The sequence below is a fragment of the Sinohyriopsis cumingii genome, chromosome 7 (assembly GCF_028554795.1).
Source record: "Sinohyriopsis cumingii isolate HCF-2022 chromosome 7, ASM2855479v2, whole genome shotgun sequence".
Lineage (NCBI taxonomy): Eukaryota > Metazoa > Mollusca > Bivalvia > Unionida > Unionidae > Sinohyriopsis > Sinohyriopsis cumingii.
The window spans coordinates 105214474-105236520 of record NC_142967.1 but is presented as its reverse complement, the minus strand read 5'-3'; the positions used below and the strand labels follow the sequence as shown (position 1 = coordinate 105236520).

General features: G+C 42.8%; 1 protein-coding gene across 1 annotated transcript; it reads right to left on the bottom strand.

The window, feature by feature from the left end:
• Window positions 1-20174: 20174 nt before the first annotated feature.
• LOC149795870 (complement C1q tumor necrosis factor-related protein 3-like) lies at window positions 20175-20558 on the bottom strand. Its single transcript, XM_089963874.1, has one exon. It carries the CDS (start codon window positions 20556-20558, stop codon window positions 20175-20177), a length of 384 nt encoding a protein of 127 aa, XP_089820000.1.
• Between the last annotated feature and the right edge of the window lie 1489 nt (window positions 20559-22047).

The window sequence follows — 22047 nt, the reverse complement described above, 5'->3', positions numbered from 1 at the left end:
TGAGTGCGTGAGTGTAGCTTCTTATTTTAAAATCATAACTCAAAGACACTTACCTTATATCATTAATTTATTCTTTTCTCCATTTTTTACAATCCATTTCACAATTCACAACACAACACTTTAATAAAAAGTTCATTGACTTCTTCTTTCTCCTTGTTTAGTCTCTCTGTTTTTTGAATTTTTTCACCGTCACACTCTTTTCCTCTTCTTCCTCCTCACTTTCTTCCCTTCTTCTTTTCTTCTCCTTTTTCTTTTTCTTCACCTGTCTGCTTTCTTCCTCTGAAAAATCCCTCTCTTCTTCCGAAGAATCCCTCTCTTCTTCTGAAGAATCCGTCTTTTCTTCTGACTCCTCTTGTTTCTTTTTTGGGCAATCTGGAGACCAATGTCCTTTTTCTTTACAATAATAACAGGTTTCTTGACTTTTGTCTTTTTTAGCCCCTGTTTTTGTTCTTTTTTGACGGTCTGGACACTCTGAAGACCAATGCCCTTTCTTCTGACAGATATAGCAAGTATCTTGACTTTTATCTCGAAAGGAAGGAGAGTAGTCCGTCGGCTGGTCTGAAGAGAATTTTCTAATGACCCCTCGCAAAGCTATGACGAAACGTTCGATTTGGTTAGTCTCTTCCATCGTTCTGCTCGGCTTGAGAGTGAAATGAATAGTGAAAGGACAAAACACACACCCTTTTATATACGCTGGTCTGCCATGACTATAAATTAGTCTATGGTGGTTACACTTGAGTCATTTGACGTTTTGCACTCAAGATGAAACGATCCTATTCATTCGAGAAGAAAGAAGAAGAAGAAAGTAAGAGGCAGAAACGTGATCTATCGCCTCGTACCAGAGCTGAAGTCTTGGCACAAATTCATGCCAGTGATTTTGAAGAGGACATGAGTGAACCAGAATCCAAACCCTCTAAACCAAGTTCACCACCCTTAGTCAACCCTGAAAAATACTATTCTATTCGAGAGACGGAAAAGCGCTCCTCTAGAAAATTTAGAACCACGGCTTACAAATACACGGTGAAGTTTAAAGATTTCAAGGCTGAAGTGCCGTTAGAGAAAGCAGAAGTGTTCATCACTGGGGTGTGGGATTCTTTGCTTACCGCACTCAAGCGACAATGTCAACCCAAAGAAGACGATCGCTTGACACTATCCATAGATCACGACGGTTTGAAATCCCCTGTTTGGATCGAGTTTAGCACCCCTGCAGAATTGACTGCTTCCAAAGTCATGGACAAGATTCAACACGTACAACAATCTAATGATCAGTTTGACATCACCGATGATAAAGCCACACTGGACATGACCCACGTCTCTCCTCCTCAAGGGACTGGACGCAAAAAGATGTTATTGGTGGACGACCTTCGCAACACCAAAACAAGTCTCGTCCGAATTAACAACCCTCAAGACCAGATGTGTTTAGCCCGTGCCATCGTGGTGGGACGAACCTATGCCAACAAGAACGACAAGGTAGAATGGAAAAGAACCTGGAACACTATTCAACGTTCCTATCGAGCCAAACAACGAAACGAAGCAGAACTCCTGTTGCAACAAGCCGGACTGTCCAAAGACACACCCTGTGGCATTCCTGAGATGCAAAATTGCAAGATGTCCTAGCTCCACGATACACCTTGAAAGTGCACCCTCAAGAAATGCGCGGGCCTCTATTGTTTCGAGGCCAAGATTTTAAGGATGGAAAATACATTCATGTTTATTATCACGATGACCATTTCGATACCATTACCAGTATCACTGCATTCCTGGGATACAGTTATTACTGTGAGAAATGTGATTATGGTTTAAACAATCGAGAGCAACACAAGCATTGTGGATTGAAATGCCCAGGATGTTTGGCCTCTTCACCCTGGCTGAGCGAAGAACCAGTGCCTTGTTCAACTTGTCTGCGCACGTTTGTCAGCCCTGCCTGTTACCAACAACATTTGAAAACACAAGGTTCACAGAAGAAATGTGCTTGTCAACTGCTGAGAGTGTGCCCTACCTGTGGACAAGGCATATGTACCAATACTGCCAAGGCACACGTATGTCGAGGAAATAAAAAATGTCACATTTGTCACCACATCGTGGACTTGGAACACGAATGCTACGTGCAAAAATACCAACCCCCACCAGAGAAAGAGGACGGTCACAAGAAGAAAGGCAATTTCATCTTTTTCGATTTCGAATGCATGCAAGAGACCGGCATTCACATTCCTAATTTCTGCGTGGCTCATCGAGCGTGCGAGAAGTGCATTCAAGAACCTATTTTCAGTCATTGCCCTCACTGAAGCAAGATTCCTGGAGGGCGTGAAAAAATCTTTCGGGGACCGAACACGTTAGCCGATTTTGCGCAATGGGTCTTAGACCCCATCGACAAGACGTGGAGCCAAGAGGACATCGAACGTTACGGAGATTGTCATCGCCATGCCACGGTGATGGCTCACAATTTCTCCGGATACGATGGACAGTTTCTTCTCAGATACTATACGGAACAAGGCACCGAGCGTCCTAAAGTGACTTTGAACGGAGCCAAAATCATTTTCATGCAAGTGGGACAAGTACAGTTTAAAGATTCGATGGCTACTTGGCCATGCCTTTGAGTCGAATGCCTAAAACGTTTGGAATGACAGAAATGGCTAAAGGGTACTTTCCACACTTTTTCAATACGGAAGCCAATCAACACGCCGTTCTACCCCATTTGCCTGAGGCTCACTATTACGACCCCGACAACATGCGTACCGAACAACGAGAAGCTTTCTATGCTTGGTACCAGGCTCACGCCTCGGACCCTTTCGACTTTCAGGAAGAAATGCTAAAGTATTGTCGTTCCGACGTGGACATTTTACGGCGTTGCTGTGGAAAATTTCGAGAACTGTTCATGGAACACGGAGGGGTCGATCCTTTGAAAGAAGCTTGCACCATTGCCAAAGCGTGTTCCTTAGTGTATCGACAACGATTCATGCCTGAAAACACCGTAGCTGTCATCAGCCCTCAAACGACCCACTTTGTCAAACGTCAATACTCGGTCAAAGCCCTACGTTGGTTACATTACTTGTGCGACAAGGAAGACAAATGGATTCAGCATGCCCGCAACGGAGGGGGCGAAAAGACCATCGGAACGTATTCGGTCGATGGCTGGGACATGGAAAACCCCAAGATCGTGTACGAGTTTAACGGTTGCTTATTTCACGGATGTCCCGTCTGTTACCCTGACCGTGGCACTAAAAATCAGTTTTTGCAACGAACCATGGAAGACTTGTACCAGGACACTTGTCAGCGACGCCTAAAGTTAGAACAGCAAGGATATCAAGTGGTGGAAATGTGGGAACACGAGTACGATCACCGTATGAAAACCGATCCCGAGTTTAAACGTCTCGTGGAAAGTTACCAGTTCATGGACCCGCTGAACCCGAGGGATAGTTTGTACGGAGGAAGGACCAATGCCACCTGTTTGCTGTACCAAGCCGACGAAGAGAAAGGAGAAGAAATCAAATACTTGGACGTGTGTTCGCTGTATCCTTACGTGTGCAAATATTGTCGCTTTCCTGTAGGGCACCCACAATTGCTGACGGGACACATCGACCTGAAAAACATTCGACAATACGAAGGCTTGATCAAGTGTAAAGTTTACCTCCCACGAACCTATACCATCCCGTCTTACCTCACCATTGTCAAGGCAAACTGATGTTTCCATTGTGCCGTACTTGTGCCGAAACGTGCAACCAAGACCAACCTTGTCAGCACACCCAGGAAGAACGTGCCTTGACGGGAACCTGGGTCAGCGTAGAATTGTTCAAAGCTCTGGACATGGGATACCAACTGTTAGAAGTGTACGAAATTTGCCACTTTCCCAAGACACAACAATACCACAAGGGTGATCCCAGTCAGAAAGGCATTTTCGCCGACTACGTGGATGCCTTTTTGAAACTGAAACAAGAAGCTAGCGGCTATCCTTCCTGGTGTCACACTCCCGAAGACCAAGTACAATTCAAAGAGAAATACTATAAACAAGAAGGCATCTCTTTAGACCACATCGAAAAAACGAAGGCAGGCGATCGTTTGCCAAAGTGATGTTAAATTGCTTGTGGGGTAAAATGGCACAACGACCGTGTTTACCCAAGACGGAATATTTGACACAACCTTCCCGCTACTTCCAGATGATTCACGACAAAACCAAATACATGAAATACGTGGACGTCGTTCGAGAGAATTTGATCTTGGTCAATTACGAAGAAGATTTGGACTTTGTACAAGACGACCCTTTTGGAAATGTCATCATTGCGGCTTACGTGACAGCTCATGCTCGCTTAAAATTGTACGAAGCTTTAGAACTGTTAGGGGAACGCGTCCTGTACTTTGACACGGACAGTTGCATTTACATCCATCACCCGATTCAACATCACCCTGACATCGAAGGAGACCGTTTAGGAGCCTGGACAGACGAGCATCCCGACGACAAGATTCTAAGTTTCGTCAGTGGCGGACCCAAAAATTACGGCTACGAATACCGGGACAAACAAGGAGAAGTGCACACGACGTGCAAAGTGAAAGGACTGACTCTGAATTATCGTACCAGTCGAGTGGTCAATTTTGGGGTATTGAAAGAAGCCTTGCAATCGGGAGAGGATGGACACTTTAAAGTGACCACCTATCAACCGAACAAGATTATACGTTTACCCACTCACCACATCGTCAGTCGACCCTTGGAAAAAGTCTATCAAATCGTGTACCAGAAGCGAGTTCGACTTCCCAATCATTTCACCTTACCGTATGGACACGTTGGTATAAAACATTGGTTGTAAGAGGATAGTCACCCACCAGAAAGATGACTTCGCCACAGCAAGAATCGAGTGAGAAACCCGATGAGAACTCCAAGTTCAAACCCTACCATTTTCCAGTCTTCTTACCTGACTATTGTGATTGTGCCCGTCGATTGGACACGTTTCAGAAATGGCCTACGGATAGGGAAGGATTACCTTCTTCGCATGTTTTAGCTAGAACAGGATTTGTCTACTTGGGACCTGAGCCAGGATTGGGATACGAGGTACAGTGTTTCGCTTGCGGACTGAAGTTACGAATGGATCTATGTATCTATAAAGATTCAGCTATTCTGGAACATACTCGATGGTCTCCGCACTGCCCTTACCTTTCTATGGCCTTTCCACCCATCACACTACGGTACAATGTTGACGGTACCTTAGAGACGGTACCTTCCAGAACAGGACATAAAAAACGTAAAAAAGGAAAGATGTACAAGCTGGAGACTGCATTGCGACTAGTATAAAAAGGGGCTATGGTCAAGATCGATAGTTCATTGTGACTACCAAGACCGAGCGAACAAGATGAATACTTTCAGAGAAACACAGAACAAGTTGTTTAGAAAGGCACAATTCAAGTGTGAGGCTTCGGAAGTGGAATGCGATTGTGAGCCTTGCGATGGGTACGATGCTGTACGCTGTGACCTTAGCGATGCCGTAAAGCATCATGGGAACTTTAGTGTCACTGCCCCTATCATGGAAAGGGATGCTGAAAGTGAGGGATGCGAAAGTGATGCCGCTCGTCCTCTTGGACATTTTACTGGGTTTAAAGGGGAATGTTCACCTTCACGTCTACCCTCCTACGGATGTCATCCAGCCCTGAGCAAACTCCTGTTCATATCACCCAACCTTCATCGAAACGAACCTGTGAAAGACGAATATTCGTTTCCTGTGCGTTTGTCGGAATACTGCGACTTTGAAAATCGTCTTCAATCGTTCAAAGGAAAATGGCCTAAGTATCTGGGAGGACCGACCCCCGAAGAATTAGCTAGAGCCGGATTTTTCTACTGGGGCGAAGGAGATAAAGTCAAGTGCTTCAGTTGCGGTGTGTCACTTCACCAGTGGGAACCGCAAGATTCAGCCTCCGTAGAACATGCTCGATGGTCACCGAATTGTCATTACTTACCTTTAGTAGGACCGAGACATTGAAGTAATTACCATGTCGTTGACGAAGAAGAAACCAGATTGGTTAGGAGTCAAATGTTGGACATCACCGAGACCAGTATTTAAACTTCATTTCAAAAACGATATTGAATCATTACCTAAAGAACTGCAAGAGAAGATTTACAAAGAAGTTTGGCAGGGGTTTGCCAGAGTGAAATCTCAATGGGTCACTGTAGAACTTTTGTATCGAGAAATTCATAAGAGGAAAGTGAAAAAAGTCAACCAGTGTGTTAGATTTCTTTGGGTCAAGGGTGCATTCATCCTATTATATCGCTTTAGACCGTTTACATCAAAAGAGTTCAGTGACATTCTTGGACGTTACCCTGAATGGCAGTGGTCAGAAATTACTCACTATGTGGATTACTTTTGCTCTCTATGAGAAGATTGTGAATTGTACGGACTGACTTATTCATGAATACTTTACAAGAGAACATTCGTGCTTTGCCTGTGAAATTGAGAGAAAGAATTTACCGAGAGCTGGTGAAAATACAAGTGAAACGTAAAGAACAATTGCATCCGTTACGTCACCAGATCTTTAACCACTGGTAACTGAATGGTATAAGAGGACTGATTCGTCAGAAATTTTTTCAGTGGTCAGACCTTGTTGAACACTTTCAGTTTGGGAATGATGATGGACTAGACGTTCGTAATTTTGGTTGCTTCGAGATTCACTTACTGCAACGTATTGAGGAAGACGAGTTAAAGGATTACCAACATTTTGTTACATGGAATCTGCTTAGAGAAAGACGAAACATCTAGACAAACTCTGACGTTTCAGTTACAGTATGTAACATTTAAATTCCCTACAGGAGAACGAACATGTTTGGTTAGAAATTACCTTTATTGCTTCCGAAACAAAGACACTATAAAATCAAGTTGCCATGCCACGGATTATGTCACATATTATTGAACAGATTCCGTGGAAGGTACTCAATGACCATATTCAAACCGTGGATCATTACCATCGATTATTACAAGAACTGTATCCATTCAGTTTGGGACGACAAGTGGTGTGTGTCTTAGTGACTTGTTTTCTGGGATTTCGTTTACCAGCCGATTCTTTGTGGACTCTTTACGATCAGTACGTACCACCTCAATGGCCTTAAATGGTCACGAAAAACTCCTTTTGCTCAAAGCCTTGCGTTTTCATCTGGATACTTCTCGACCTCAACAGGAAAACAAGATTCGTCAACTTTTAGCTACCCAAGACGTGTATGACGATGTGTGTGTAGCTTGTGACTTACATCCCCATTGGACAGATGTCCGTGCCTGGAAAGAATGGGGTTTTGAGGCTTGGACCCAAGAAGTGGCCCAGTATGCACGAGAGTTGTTCAAGGAAAAAAGTTACTTTTCAACCCGTGTTAGTGACGGTGCCAGAAGAACCCGTCACCCAGGACGGGACTGTCGTGGACAGGCCTGAAAGACCCTTTCGGGAGGACACTTGTGTGACCTTACCCCCTACTATAGAACTGGTTAGAACATTACCCAAAACATGTTGTTGTACAGACACTTGTTTTTATTCCACGTTAATGGTTATCATGTGCCTTTTATTTCTGTACTTAAGCCTTTGGCTTTTATGTATTTTTGTCTTTCGTATTCATGTTTGAAAAAAAAAACATTCAATAAACGTCTTCTGAAAAAGTATATAAACTCTTGTCTTGTTTGTTTTCGTGTCACAAGTGACATTTCTCACACAATGGCTACCTCTTCTGTCTCTGCTCCCTCTTCCTCTACTGTCAAAGTCATCGACGAACACTTAGATCGTGCCAGTTGGGAGGCTTTGTATCTTCGCCATCCCTTTAACATGCTCATTGCTGGACCTAGCGGTTCAGGCAAAACCGAATTCGTCAAACGTTTGATCGAACATAAACATCATTTGATCGATCGGCCACCTCAACGGATCGTGTGGTGTTACAAAGAGTGGCAATCGGCGTACAACCTCTTGCGAGAAAGTCAAGGCGATTCCATCGTGTTTGTGAAAGGCATTCCTAAAGAAGACGACAGCATCGTCTCTGACTCCCGTCAAACCCATTTGGTCATTTTCGACGACATATTAGGAGAAGACGAAGAAGAAATTAAATTGTGGTTCACGCGCAAAGGGCATCACCGTAATGCCAGTGTCGTTTACATCACCCAAAATTTGTTTCAACAAAGTAAAGCCCATCGCACCATCAGTCTCAATGCGCATTACGTGGTCTTGTTTAAAAGCCCTCGAGATAAATCGCAAGTGCAAGTCTTAGCCAAACAGTTAGGAACGCCTTGGCTGACTCAGGCGTACGACGATGCCACTCAAACACCACACGCCTATTTACTCGTCGATTTGAAACCTACGACCCCCGAGGATTTGCGATTTCGTGCCCACTTGTTTTACCACTGGTGCCAAGATGGAGGGCCTGTCCTGTACACGTCTCCGTCCTCGACTTCATTTCACTCCCCATAAAAAAATCTATAAAAACCTCAGACCTTTTTTCGTCTGTCTCACACAACGTCAACATGACGTCCCTTCAGTCGCATCTTCCCGTCAAATTGATTCGTGCCTTGTATGGCATCAGTCGAGAAAAAAATCCACAAACACGAGCTCGTGTCTTAGAAGCTAGTCTCAAAGAAGTCTTACGATGGTTCACGGTGACGGCACGTGAAATACTCCAAGGAATCATTCAGATTCCTCATCAAACCAAACGCTTTTTCGATCGAAACAAAGTCGCTTTGGTCCAACTGGCCGATCCCCGCATCGACACTCAAACCAAAAAACAAATCATTTTGAAACCTGGAGGGAGCGGTACTCTAGGAGGGGTCATCATTCGCTCTCTCTTAAGATGGGATCCTAATGCCCCCAAAGTTATCCCCAAGAAAAAAGTCCAACGAAGCCCCAAGAAGAAAAAGACCAGGTCCCCAAGAAGAAGAACTTCTCCAGTGGCAGGACCCTCCTCTGATCAGACACCACCACCCCGGAAAAAGAAAAGAAGCCCCCAGAAAAAGAAACAGAAAAAAGTCCCCAGAAAAAGAAAAGCCCACAGAAGAAAACTAGTCGCAAGAGAGGCACTTCGGCCAGGACGCAACTTTACACTCGCAAACCACGACCTGCCACGGCAGTGACACGGTCACCGGCAGCCTCACGTTCATCCACTTCACCATTAATGACACCCAGAACTGAAGAGTACTTGGAGACGTTGATCACACCAAGAACATCTCCGTTGATGACCCCCAAAAGAACTTCCCCAGTGGTAGGACCCTCCAATTTAGCGGCAGTGGCTGCTGCTCACAAAGTACCTTCTCCCAAAATCAAAGTCCATGAAAGAACGGGCATGTTACAAAGTTTACTGGATTTGTCCAAGCAAGAACTGGCTCGATTTAGTCCGTTGCGTACCCCTGCACGACATGTCATGCCTGTCCTCAAACTGATACGACGTAAAGACAATCAGTGGCGACGCGTTCCAGTATAAAAAAGGTGTGTGACCAAGTCGGGGGTATCAGTGTTTTTTGGTGCTCCTGAAGACTCAAAGATGTCACCCTCCAGAAAACCCCAAGGAAAGAAAAGAAAAGGACTACCACCACGTTTAGTCAAACATGGGGACATGTTATCTGTCCTGTCCAAAGCTTTTTCACCTCTACGAAAAAAACTCATTCAATCGGCCTCCAAAGAGGTCATCGATACCGTGTGCGAATGTTGTTTGAACGTCTTGAAAGGCACGATCCCTTTGTCCAAACACCAGAAACAATGCTTAAGCAAACATCGTCACGTTCTTCGCCAAATGGTTCAAAAGAAAATTCCCATTCGTCAAAAGAAGAAGATGTTAGTGCAACGTGGAGGCATTTTGCCCCTCTTGTTAGGCCCCATACTGAAAGGAGTCTTGGGAACCATGTTGGGAGGACTGGTGGAAGCAAGATAAAAAGGCCTTCGGAAGTCCCAAGATCTCAGAATCGACCCCTGACAACCCCATGGAAGGACGAAAACTAGCTTTAGTGCCTTACAAACGATGGATGGAATACCATCGGTGGCAAGAACAACGCACCCCGCATTTACCTCCCAATCCCAATTTGAGCGAGATGTCCCAGTTACAACACGAATTGCAGTCCTTGATGGATCGCCAAGATTTGTCCGAAACAGAAAAATCGCAAAAGTACGGTCAACTCTTGCAACGACTGCAACTCTTTCACCAGAAAGCTTTAGACGAAACAGCTCTACCCACTCTGAAAGATTTTAAGACATTGATGAAAAGTCCAGCACCATCACCAGTACCAGTACCAGTACCACCACTACCAGTGACCAAGACAGAAAAAGGAGAAGAAGAAGAAGAAGGGTTTCAAACTCCACCAGAAAAAGTACGCAAGTTAACAACACCACCTACCTCCAGAATTGGATGGATTAAAAAGATGATGGCCACCCCTTCTTCATCACAAGAGAAAAAGAAAGTGAAGACAGAAGTGAAGACAGAAGTGAAACAAGAACCGATATCCCCTGTTCCCACATCCTCCTCCTCCTCGACACCTATTGCCGGTCGCACACGCAAAGCATTACAATCCAAAAAAATGCCCAAAGAGAAAAAGAGTAGCATCTTCCAAGAGTGGGTGCCTTATTAACACACAAACACAAAAAATGGAAAAAGTCTTAGCCAGCATTTACTACGATCCCTCCCATCCTGCAGGTTACGCAGGAGTTCAAAAATTGTATCGTGCTGTTAAAACGCGACTGAAAAGTCTCCGTTTACCTCAAGTGCAACGATGGTTACAAGAACAAGCTACCTACACTTTACACAAACCCATTCGACGCAAGTTTGCCAGAAATCGCACCCGAGTGGAAAGCATCGATCATCAATGGCAAGCCGATTTAGCCGATGTCTCTCATTTGGCCAGCTACAATCGTGGCTACAAATATTTGTTTTGTGTCATCGACGTCTTTTCCAAATTTGCCTGGGTCGTGCCCTTGACTTCCAAATCGAGCAGCGAATTAGTGCGAGCCCTGCAACGGGTGTTGAAACAAAGCGGTCGTCACCCTCTTCGATGGCAAACGGACAAAGGCACCGAATTTCTGAATCAAGCTTTCCAAAAAGAATTATAGAAACGTGACATTCATTTTTTTACCACCGAGAATCCCGAAACCAAAGCCAGCATCGTGGAACGTTTTCAACGCACTTTGAAAGAACGCATGTGGAAATATTTTACGCACCACCACTCTGAAGTACATCGACATCTTACCGTACCTGGTGCAAGCGTACAACCAATCTTACCATCGAAGCATCGGACGTGCCCCGCAAGACGTGACTCACGAGAACGAAGTGCTGGTGTTTGAGCACCTGTTTGGTACGTCACCGACGAGGGCTGTCCCCAAGAAAAGTGGAGAGTTGGCCGTAGGAGATTGGGTGCGCATTGGCAAAACCAAACGCGCTTTCGACAAAGGTTACTTACCTAACTGGACGACCGAATTGTTTCGCGTCACTGGACGAGTGCATGGCCGTCATCCTGCCGTCTATAAATTGGAAGACATGAACGGAGAAGTGCTCAAAGGAACGTTTTATTTGCCCGAGTTACAACGTGTCACCAAAAAAGAAGACGACGTGTACGACATCGAAAGCATTCTCGAACGCAGAACCCGTAAAGTGGGCAAACGACGTGTCAAAAAAGTCAAAGTACGTTGGAAAGGATATCCACCCAGTTTTGATTCTTGGATGGATAGCAATGTCAAATATGACAAGAAAACCCGTACACAAAATCAAAAGTACACCACCTATCACTTGTTCATTCCCCTAGGCTATTATTTTAGTGGTCAACATTTGGTCAGCACCATAGCCTCCAGGTTTAATGGCGTGTTTCTGAAAGCTTTGGAACATGTCAACAAAAGTGTCACCATGGAGTACCACAAAGCAGCTCGTCGCTTCTCGATGAAATTTGAACGAAGTAAAATCATGTCCATTTTATTTTGTCCTGAATTGTATGACATGTTGGGCAGAAACATGAACATGAGAATGGCCATGATGAAGAAAAACGAATTACCCATCGTTTACGACAACGAGTCTTTTAGCAAGTTATTTCGTACCCCAGTAGAACTGAATCAAGGACTGAATTTGATGTTCGTGTATTCCGATGTGGTGGAGTACAACGTAGTGGGACACACCTCTGTGCCGTTACTGCGTGTCATTCCTTTCAAAGTGGATTCTGCCGCGAACGCTGACGAGGAAGGTGGAAACACTTACCACGTCCACCGCGAATTTGTCCATCCTCACTATTTGCCTGTCAGCAAGTCGTATTTGGACACGGTCAACATTACTATAAAAGGAGATTTGGGACAAAATATTCCATTCACCAAAAGAAAAGTCACGGTGAAACTCCATTTTCGAAAACGGTTCTCTCACGATTCGTAAGTCATGTATCCAGTGTACCGAGGGGTTGCTCGACAGCGAGGACACGGTTTAGGAGATATGTTAAAATCGGCCTTTCGTTCGGTGGCCCCGGTGTTGAAACCGATGGTGACACGCGGATTGCACGCCTTGAAAGATGCGGCACTGACGCAAGGCAAAGAATTTCTCCAAAATGTCATCATCGACAAACAAAACCCTAAAGAAGCCTTCATGAGGGCAGGCAAAAATGTCTTGCTGCAAACGGGCAAAGACATTTTGGGTCGCCGAGAAACACCTATAAATGCTCTGCACGCTACCGAGTCAGGCATTCAGCAAGGACAAGGGAGAAAGAGACGACGCAGAAAACACCCTTTCACCAGACTTCAAGCTAGAAAGGCCAAGAAAAGAAGAACCGTTCGAGACTTAGACGTTTTCGATTATTGAGAAAGAACAAAAAAATGATGCACCGAGAGTCTTGCGCTTGTTCCAAGTCGGAACTGGATCTGTTTGCCATGCCCCCCACCATGATGACCATGCAAGAATCCCAGTGGGTGGAATTTCACCCCGTCTCCTCTTTGACGGATTCCGCTGCCATCGAGTTTGAAATCAAAGGACAGCCCGAAGATTACATCGATCTGAATAGCAGTTACTTGTACCTGAAAGTCAACATTCTAGATAAGACTGGAGGTCCTATAGACGATGAAGCAGTAGCTCCCGTCAACAATTTCATGCATTCCTTGTTCAGTGGAGTGGACTTGTACTTGAATAACAAACTGGTCAGTAGCAGCATGGATACTTACCCTTATCGTGCCTACCTGGAAAATCTCTTGACGTACGGAATAGATGCCAAGAACACTCATCTCGATGCTTGTGTGGTATGGGAAGCTGACGAACCTACCAAGTTTGAAATATTGGAAACTGATGAAAAGAAAGACAACAATGATGGATTTGTAGAACGAAGAAAGAGAATCACGGGAGTCGACACAAGTTTAGAACTGATGGATCGTTTGCATTTGGACATGTGGTTGCAAGAAAAGTATTTGCTGAACTGGGTGGATGTCCGCCTGAGACTGAATCGCAGCAGTACCGCTTTCCATTTATTGGCTGATAGTGACGGTTACAAAACCAAAATCCAAGATGCCAGACTCTACGTACGCCGTGTGGAAGTGTTACCTAAAGTGGGAAACGACATGAGTCAGACGTTGAGCAGAACTACCGCCAAGTATCCCATACGACGCGTGGAAGTGAAAACCTTCACCATTCCCAAGGGACAGCGATCCATGATCGAAGATCATCTGTTCCAAGGACAGTTACCCAAACGTTTGATCGTTGGTATCGTCGAGAATACAGCCTTCAACGGAGCTGCCGGAAAAAATCCTTTCTACTTTCAACACTTTGGCGTGTCCAAAATCGAAGTCAGTCGCGATGGCAAAACCTTGTGTACCCGACCTTTTGAACCTGACTTTACCAAGAAGAATTACTTGAGATCGTACTTGTCCTTGTACGAAGCCACCGGACAGTTAGGAACCAATACAAGTCACGGTATTACGTACGAGGATTATGCAGGAGGCTATGCTTTGTGGGCTTTCGATTTCACTCCAGACCAAGGCAGCGACGAGGGACATTTCCACCCTATAAAATCCGGCCAGATTCGTGTGGAAATTCAGTTTAAAGACCGAGACCCAGATGAAACGGTGAACGTCATCCTGTATGCAGAATTCGATAATACGATAGAAATCAACAGTTTGAGAGAAGTCATCCTAGATTACTAGAAACCATGGAAGACTGTTATCCCTCTTTACCTAGTGGAGAAACTTTGGAGATGGAATGTGAGGGGACCGTAGAAGAAGAATCCCAAGACAAAGACGAAGAAGATATCATGATGAAGTCAAGATGGCCAGAACAAGAAGCCCATTTAGTCTGCTGTTTTGCCAAACACTTGGTCGAAAAAATGACGGAAATGATAAAGAAAAATTGTTATGGCTGTCAAAACGATCATCCCAGTCAAATTCAACACGATAAATGCCTGATGTTGAGTCAAGAAGAAAAATTGGACGAGTATCTGGACGAAGCTTGGAGTCTCATCTCGAACAAAGACGTGTTGCATCAGTGGTATAAAGACTTGTGTGAACATTCTTGTCCACCATTAACCACTCAAGAGATCCATCGTATCGAAGCTCTCCTGAATCAGAGTGAGGAAACAGAACGAATAACCGTTTATTCGTCAGACATTTTCAAGCAAAATGTCAGGATCGAATTGACGACTTATTATTACCTGTGAAGAAGAAAAAAAGCACACACACAAAACATGGATACCTGGGAACTTTATTACCTTTTGAACCACAGTTCGTATACGACTTCTTGGAATCCTGTCGTCTGTGCTAAAGATGAACTCCCTCATCGCAAACCTAAAGACCATCAAGCTTACGTAATCAACACGGACGACAGTCATCTCCCAGGAACAAACTGGGTAGCCGTCTACTTTCCTCAAGAAGGATGTGTGGAATATTTCGATTCGTACGGATTGCCCCCTTTGGAAGACGATATCATTGACTTTATGAGAAGAAATGCTCAGACTACCCGATTCAATAACGTGAAATTACAAGGCACAGATTCCTTGGTGTGTGGACAGTACTGTGTGTATTTTCTGCATCATCGCAGCCTGGGCTATTCCTAAGAACATTTAGTGACTCATTTTGATCCTCGTTCTTCTGCTAGAAACGATGTGAAAGTAGATCGATGGTTTTGTGACCATTATGCTTATCTTTTGTCTCAAGCTAGGAAACGTAGTGTCCATCAATGGCCTAATGATTTCCAACAGTGGAAATCACAATTTCATTCACAACGTTGTCAGCCCTGTTTAAAGTAGATTGTCAAATGAGAAAAAAATGTTTGTGATTTGAAAAAATTGTTTGATGTTATAGTGTTGGATTATTGTTAAAAATGTTACAGTTGTTGTTTAGTGTTAAGTGATTTTTGAATAAAAAATGTTGTGTTTTGAAAAAAAACAATGCCTTTGTCTTTTGTTTAGCTATAAGAATGTTGGATTGATGCTCTTTCATTTCTTACTATCCCTCTCATGACACTCACTGAACGTTGCGGCTCGAAAACCGTGTGGGGATGTTTTCCTTCACGTCCGCGCTTTGACTTTAAGAACCGGGGTTGTTTCCAGTCTAACCATCCATTGTCGACTCATCCTCCTAAGAAGATGTGCTCCAAACTAGCTAAGCTCAACGAAGCCTACGTGAATTTGCATAGGGTCAGACACAGTCTGATACCGAAGCCAGAGGAAATAGAGAATGTGAGAATGTTAAAAGTCACTGAAGACCTGATAGAAGAGCTATTCAGAGAAGAAATGAACAGGGAAAAAGAAGAATGGACAGAGAAGTACAGACTTCAAAGACAGCAGCAACAGCAGCAAAAACAACAACAGCAGCAGCAGCAACCTGAAGCTGACAGAGGCTTTGTCGATTGTCGTATCGACACCGAAGAGTTCTTCTTCTCTTTCCGAAGAAGCAGACCTATCGCCAGAAAGTCTATCCTCAGAGGACATCGCATTCTTAGAAACTAAAAAAGATTGCCATAGCAAACAAAAAAAAAAAAAACAGCCCTTTTCAGGGCTACCCCAATACTCTAGAAAAGAAATAACTATAAATTTGCCAATGTGTGTAGGTAGAGTAGTGTGAAAATAAACACTAACTCTTTTTTAAAAAAATGTGAGGGTATGTGATTGTGTATAGGATTGTGTGTTTGTAAGTGCTCACGTACGTTGGTGTGGATAGTAGATTAAAATGTTTTTGGTGTTTGAGGTGTAGATTTGGGGTTGGATTGGATTGCTTTGCGTATGTGGATAGTCTATTGAAGTGATTTATAAAAAAAAAATTTAAAATAGTGATGGGTAGCATAAAAAAGTGAGTGAGTGTTTCTTTTAGGTCCGCGCGTTGTTGGGTTATGATCTAGGTAAGATCAATTTTATGTTTTTAGGGGGATGTTTTCCTTCACGTCCGCGCTTTCACTATAAATTGAAACTCGTTCGGCAGTCTAGCTACCCTTGTTGATTGATCAACACCAAAAATTGAACACGAGATTGGCGAAACTGTTGGAACTTCATGTGCATCTGGAATATGCCAGGCGCCTGCTGAACGAACTGGTCGCGGAGGCCATTGTGGAAGAGGGAAGGATGAGAGAGGAGCAGGAGTAAAGAAGAAACAAAGAAGAGGAGGAGAGAAGATATAAAGAAGAAGAGGAAAGAAGATACAAAGAGGAGGAGAGAAGATACAAAGAAGAGGAGGAGGAAAAGGAGAGAAGAAGAAAAAATTTCAGAATCCCAGAAACCGAAAATTGGGATTCTGAAGCCACATATCCTGCCTCTGCTCTCTCTCCCCAAAAGGTAAAAAGTAACTGGCGGACAAGATGTGTATGTGGCGCCAGGCCTGGAGGTGTCACCATTAACCAGGTGTCCATGAAGTTCCAAAATAAAACAGCCCTTTTCAGGGCTACCCCAATACTCTAGAAAAGAAATAACGATCAATTTGCCAATGTGTGTAGGTAGAGTAGTGTGAATATAAACACTAACTCTTTATTCATAGTGTGAGTGTATGTGTTTGTGTTTGTAACTGCTCAAGTAAAGTTTGTGTGAATAGTAGTTTCTTTATTGTTTCTTAGCGTATGTGGAGAGTATAGTTAGGGTTTTATTATATGAAATGAGAAAGTAGGGGATGTTTTCCTTCACGTCCGAGCGTTGTTTGGTCATGATCTAGGTAAGATCAATTTTATGTTTTAGGGGATGTTTTCCTTCACGTTCGCGCTTTCACTATAAGAACCCACAAAGTTTGATGTTGGAACCATTCTAAGGAATAACAGATACAAGATGGAAGTGTCGTCGTTGTTTAATGACTTAAGAAATGTTTACTTTTGGACGATGGATGGAGGGTATACTATTGAAAGGATAGAAAGAGAATGGAGGTTGAGAAAAAGTCTTGACTATGTCATTGAACTACAATTAGCGAGGAAGATGATAGAGGAGATGATAGAGGAAGAAGTTAAGAGATTGAGAGGATTGATTCAACCAGAGTATGTAAGAGTGGGGACTATAAAAGAGTCTATGGACAAGGTAAAAGCAGTGAGATGCTATTTAGAAGAGCTAGAGAAATGGCCAGAGTGGAAGTTCGTGAAAATGGGCATTGAACAACTAAAGAAAGCGGAAGAAAAGATGAAAAAGATAATAGAGGAAGAAGTGCAGAAAATTAAGGACAGGTTGGCAAAAGATAGAAAAGAACAAGAGAATATAAAGAAAAAAGAAGAATATGAGAGACTGAACAATAACTGGATAAAAATCCAACAGAAGTTCCGAGCCATGGGTCACCCGGACTGGATACCGGAAAATGAAAAGAAGAAGAAAAAAGGAATTTGGGGAAAGATTAGGGGCTGGATGAGTAAATGGAGGAAATAGAAGAAAGCCAAAGGCCCTTTTCAGGGCCACGCATATTTCTCGAAAAGAGAATGACTTTTCAATTGCCTACCCCTTTTTTTAAAATTTATTTTAAAAAAAAAAATCCCATGTTCAATTCCCCTTGTCCCTAAACAAGCCCAAACTCTATTCCCCATGTTAAATTCCCCTTGTACGTAAAGTGGCCCACGATTTATTCCCATGTTAATTCCCCTTGTACGTAGATTTGCCCACGATTTTTCGCCATGTTAAATTTCCATTGTACGTAGGTTTGCCCAGGGGGGTCTGTAATGCTAATTTCCATTGTACGTAGGGTGCCCCTATTCACTACTAATGCGTCTTTAGATGGGCTTGTGTTGGTGGTCACTTGCTGCCTACTTCGCTGCAACTCTCATATGTTCGCTCCCATGGTCAATAATGGTAACCAATAAACACAATGCGTCTCTAATTGGGATGATAGTATCTGGTTACCATCTCACTCGGTTACCACCATCCCTCTTCCGCTCCCACTTGAACACATCTCTTCCTATTTCCAGTGTGGCCGCCATCCTCCTATACTCCAACAAACGCTCACAGGGTCTAGCACAAACGTTGCTACTCTAACTTAATAAAAGTGGTACAGCATGGTGCCAAGTCGCTATCTTACAACTATAACTGGAACATGTTGATTAATTTAGATGAAAATAGATTGACGATTTTGTTTTGTTTTTGTTGTTGTTGTTTGTTTGTTTGCTAAGTAAATAAGTGGACCAATAACCTTAACGGATAATGATTAGATTGGATCTATTGCACAATCTAAAAGTAAACCCTCTATAAAACCTTGCGGATTCATGGTTATCAGTCGGATATATGGTCGCGTGTCGTTATAAATATGCCAAAACTTAGAACCTCTATGTTGTTCAAACAGGATTTTGAATGTGAAGGTTATATGACTGTGAACCTTCAAAAAAAAAATGGATGACCCGTTTCCGCTCAGCTCAGATGTGCCATTTTATCACTACGAATAAAGATTGATAGATACATAGGTTAAACACCCATACCGATATATTTTAGGATCTGCACGTTATCATTAAAGGGACACGAAACACGCATTTTGTTAGGCTATTTGCATGCATTATTCATTTAGAGGTGACGATCGATTTCATTACGTCATAGATACGTTCCAGAGGTTAGGGCGTAAATCGAAAATTTTCCAGTAGGATTCCTATGAATCAAAAAACGTCGTGGGCAAACTATACCACTGAAGTATCAAGCTATGTTTATTAATGCATATTTTTCAAACAAATTAATACATAAAATACGTAGGTGAGTTACAGTTCAGGGCGCTAACGATGGCGTAAAAAACAGTAAAGTGGTGCAAATTATATGCTATTTATTTATTATGAATAAGGTTAAAATCAAGGCGTGTAAATCGAATTGGCGTACAGCGGGAGTTATCTGGATATGGCTGTTAACATCACATTTACCTCATAGTAATACTCATAGTGTAGTTAAATACACATTTAAGTTTTGTTTTTTCTAGTATTTGTTACAATTCGATCGCAAGAAAAATAATTTTATGAATATTCTATATTACTGTGAACACTTTCTGAAGTTAACAGTGAATATTTCCTGTGTGTGTGTGTGTACATGCCGGAAACTTTGTCACCTCATCCATTTAATGAGACTTTGATACATGACAATAATTGACTCCCATAAAGGTGATCAGATATCTGAGATATTTGAAACTAAATTTGAGACACGACGTGACTTTTGTTGTCACTGCACAAAATAAGGGTGGTGTGTATCGAGATACATGTGCCCAACGATATGATATAGAATAAAGGTGTGTGAATTTTCTCTTAATGGCAATTAGTTTGAAATTAAACGGCGATAGTCAACAAAGGTTAACGGTTATTTGACCGTTGTCTTACCTGTCTTATCTGGCAGGCATTATGCTTTGCATAAACCATATAGCACTTTTCCGGATTATATGAAACACGAAAAGAAAGAGTTTGGATTGCAAACACAAAATCATATGGGTACTTTTTATTATTTTTATTTTTGACGTCATGGAGAAAACCATTCAAATTGCTATCAAATGGATGGCTGTCCGACTGTAAAAATTTGGATTTCGTGAAAATGGCAACCAATACATTTAATCATACGGACTGAAGCAAACGTAATCCTTTTTGTATCCATCAACTGCATTTTGAATCAGTCTTAACGTTTCCTGTTAAACAGTAACACCTCTTGTAAACAATCATCTGTCATTGCAGCAGGTATCATACTCCTACAAGACCCGCTGACTCAAGCATGCAGATCTTATAGCATAAGATGCTGCTTATCCGGTTGTCCTCGGTCATGATCAGTAATACTAAAAAATAATACAGATTAGCAAATAAGAAGTTTCTGATATAAATGTAGACACATTTACGATGATGGTCTCGACTCATCATCACTAGAAAGAAGTCCCACTGAGAACGTGGAATAATAATTGCCACGTATTATATCCCTGGGATGATGAATCGACACACGAATCCAGACTGCATCTCCAGCGTTGAGATGGGCTACTGCATTGCAAGGGCTTGCACCTGAAGTGCTAGGTGGTGATGTGGTACGGCACAGTGGCGATGCATTGTGGACAACTTCTAGGTCTGGGGTTTGATCGCCATCTTCATTAGCTACCGTTACCAAGATGACATACATTCCTGCAACTGGTGCATGAAACTTGCCAGAACTAACGTCATAACCGTTTCCTGCATTCCCATACACGTCATCAAACACAATTGTCTGAAGATGGCCTATAATGTTCATTGTATTGGTGAGTCGTGCTGTGAAACCAACATTTCTGGATGTCACCCTCCGGATAACACTGGACAACAAATTTTTACAAAAGTCATGTTACTGAAATAAAATTAGTCAATTCTTATCAATTTTTATGTGCTGAACACGAATATGACAGTCAAATTGCAAAATTGGCTCTAGTTTTTTTGTAATCTGCAAGAAATTAATGTTTACATAACGAAATGCATTCCAATAGTAAAAGGTCAACTGTAATAGCCTACCTATAAAAAATCAAGTCATTGACTACATCTTAGATTTCTTCACCTGTCTCTTGTACAGCTGTTTGGGAGCATCTCTGAGGAGTGTCCAGCATTAGTCAGCCAGCATTGTAGTGGACCATTTTCCCTGGTATCTTTGTTCCATTGTTGCGATATCTTGATGAAAACGTTCGCCGTGTTCATCACTAACAATACCACAGTTGCTAGGAAAGAAATCCAAATGGGAATGAAGGAAGTGAATCTTTAGAGACATATTGCAGCCAAGTTTCTTATACTTCATCAACATGTCTTCTACTAGTTCCTTATAGTTTTCTGCCCTAACATTTCCGAGGAAGTTTGTAGAAACTAGGCGAAAAGCATTCCATGCTTGTTTCGCGTCACCTTCCAGCAAGTTGTTGAACCGGTCATCTTTGAAAAGCTCTCGAATCTGAGGACCCACAAAAACTCCCTCTTTAATCTTTGCTTCGCTGAGTCGAGGGAATTTTTCATGCAGGTATCGGAATGCTGGCAAAGTCCGGTCAATGGCTTTCACGAAGTTCTTCATCAAACCTAGTTTGATGTGAAGGGGTGGTAGCAAGATTTTCTGAGCCTCAACCAGAGCTGGGTGTTGGATATTCTTCTTTCCAATGGCTACATTCTGCCTGTGAGTCCATTCCTTCCTCATGTAGTGCATTTCCCTTGCTCGGTTATCCCACTCGCATAAGAAACACATGTATTTTGTATATCCTTGCTGCAGTCCCATTAAAAGGGCAACTACCTTCAAATCACCACAGAGGTGCCAGCTGTACTTGTTATACTCAATGGAATTCAGTAGCTGCCTTAAGTTATCGTATGTCTCTTTCATGTGGACAGCATACGCTACTGGAATAGATGGAAGAATGTTTCCATTGTGCAAAAGCACAGCCTTGAGACTCAGTTTCGAAGAGTCCACAAATAGTCTCCATTCTTGTGGGTCATGAGTGATTTTTAAAGCATTCATGAGGCCCTCAATATCGGAACAGAATATCAGATTACTTTCCTTTCTGAAGAAAGGCTCCAATTGCTGGTGGCGCTTTCGATATGCAGTAATTGTGACATCTTCTTCTAGAAGATTCCATTGTTGGAGTCTTGATCCTAGCAATTCTGCCTTGTTCTTTGATAAGTCCAAATCACGAATCAGGTCATTTAGTTCTTCCTGTGTTATTCTGTGTGGGGTTGATGATGCACCACAGTGAAAATCTGGATCACTGCATGCTGATGGA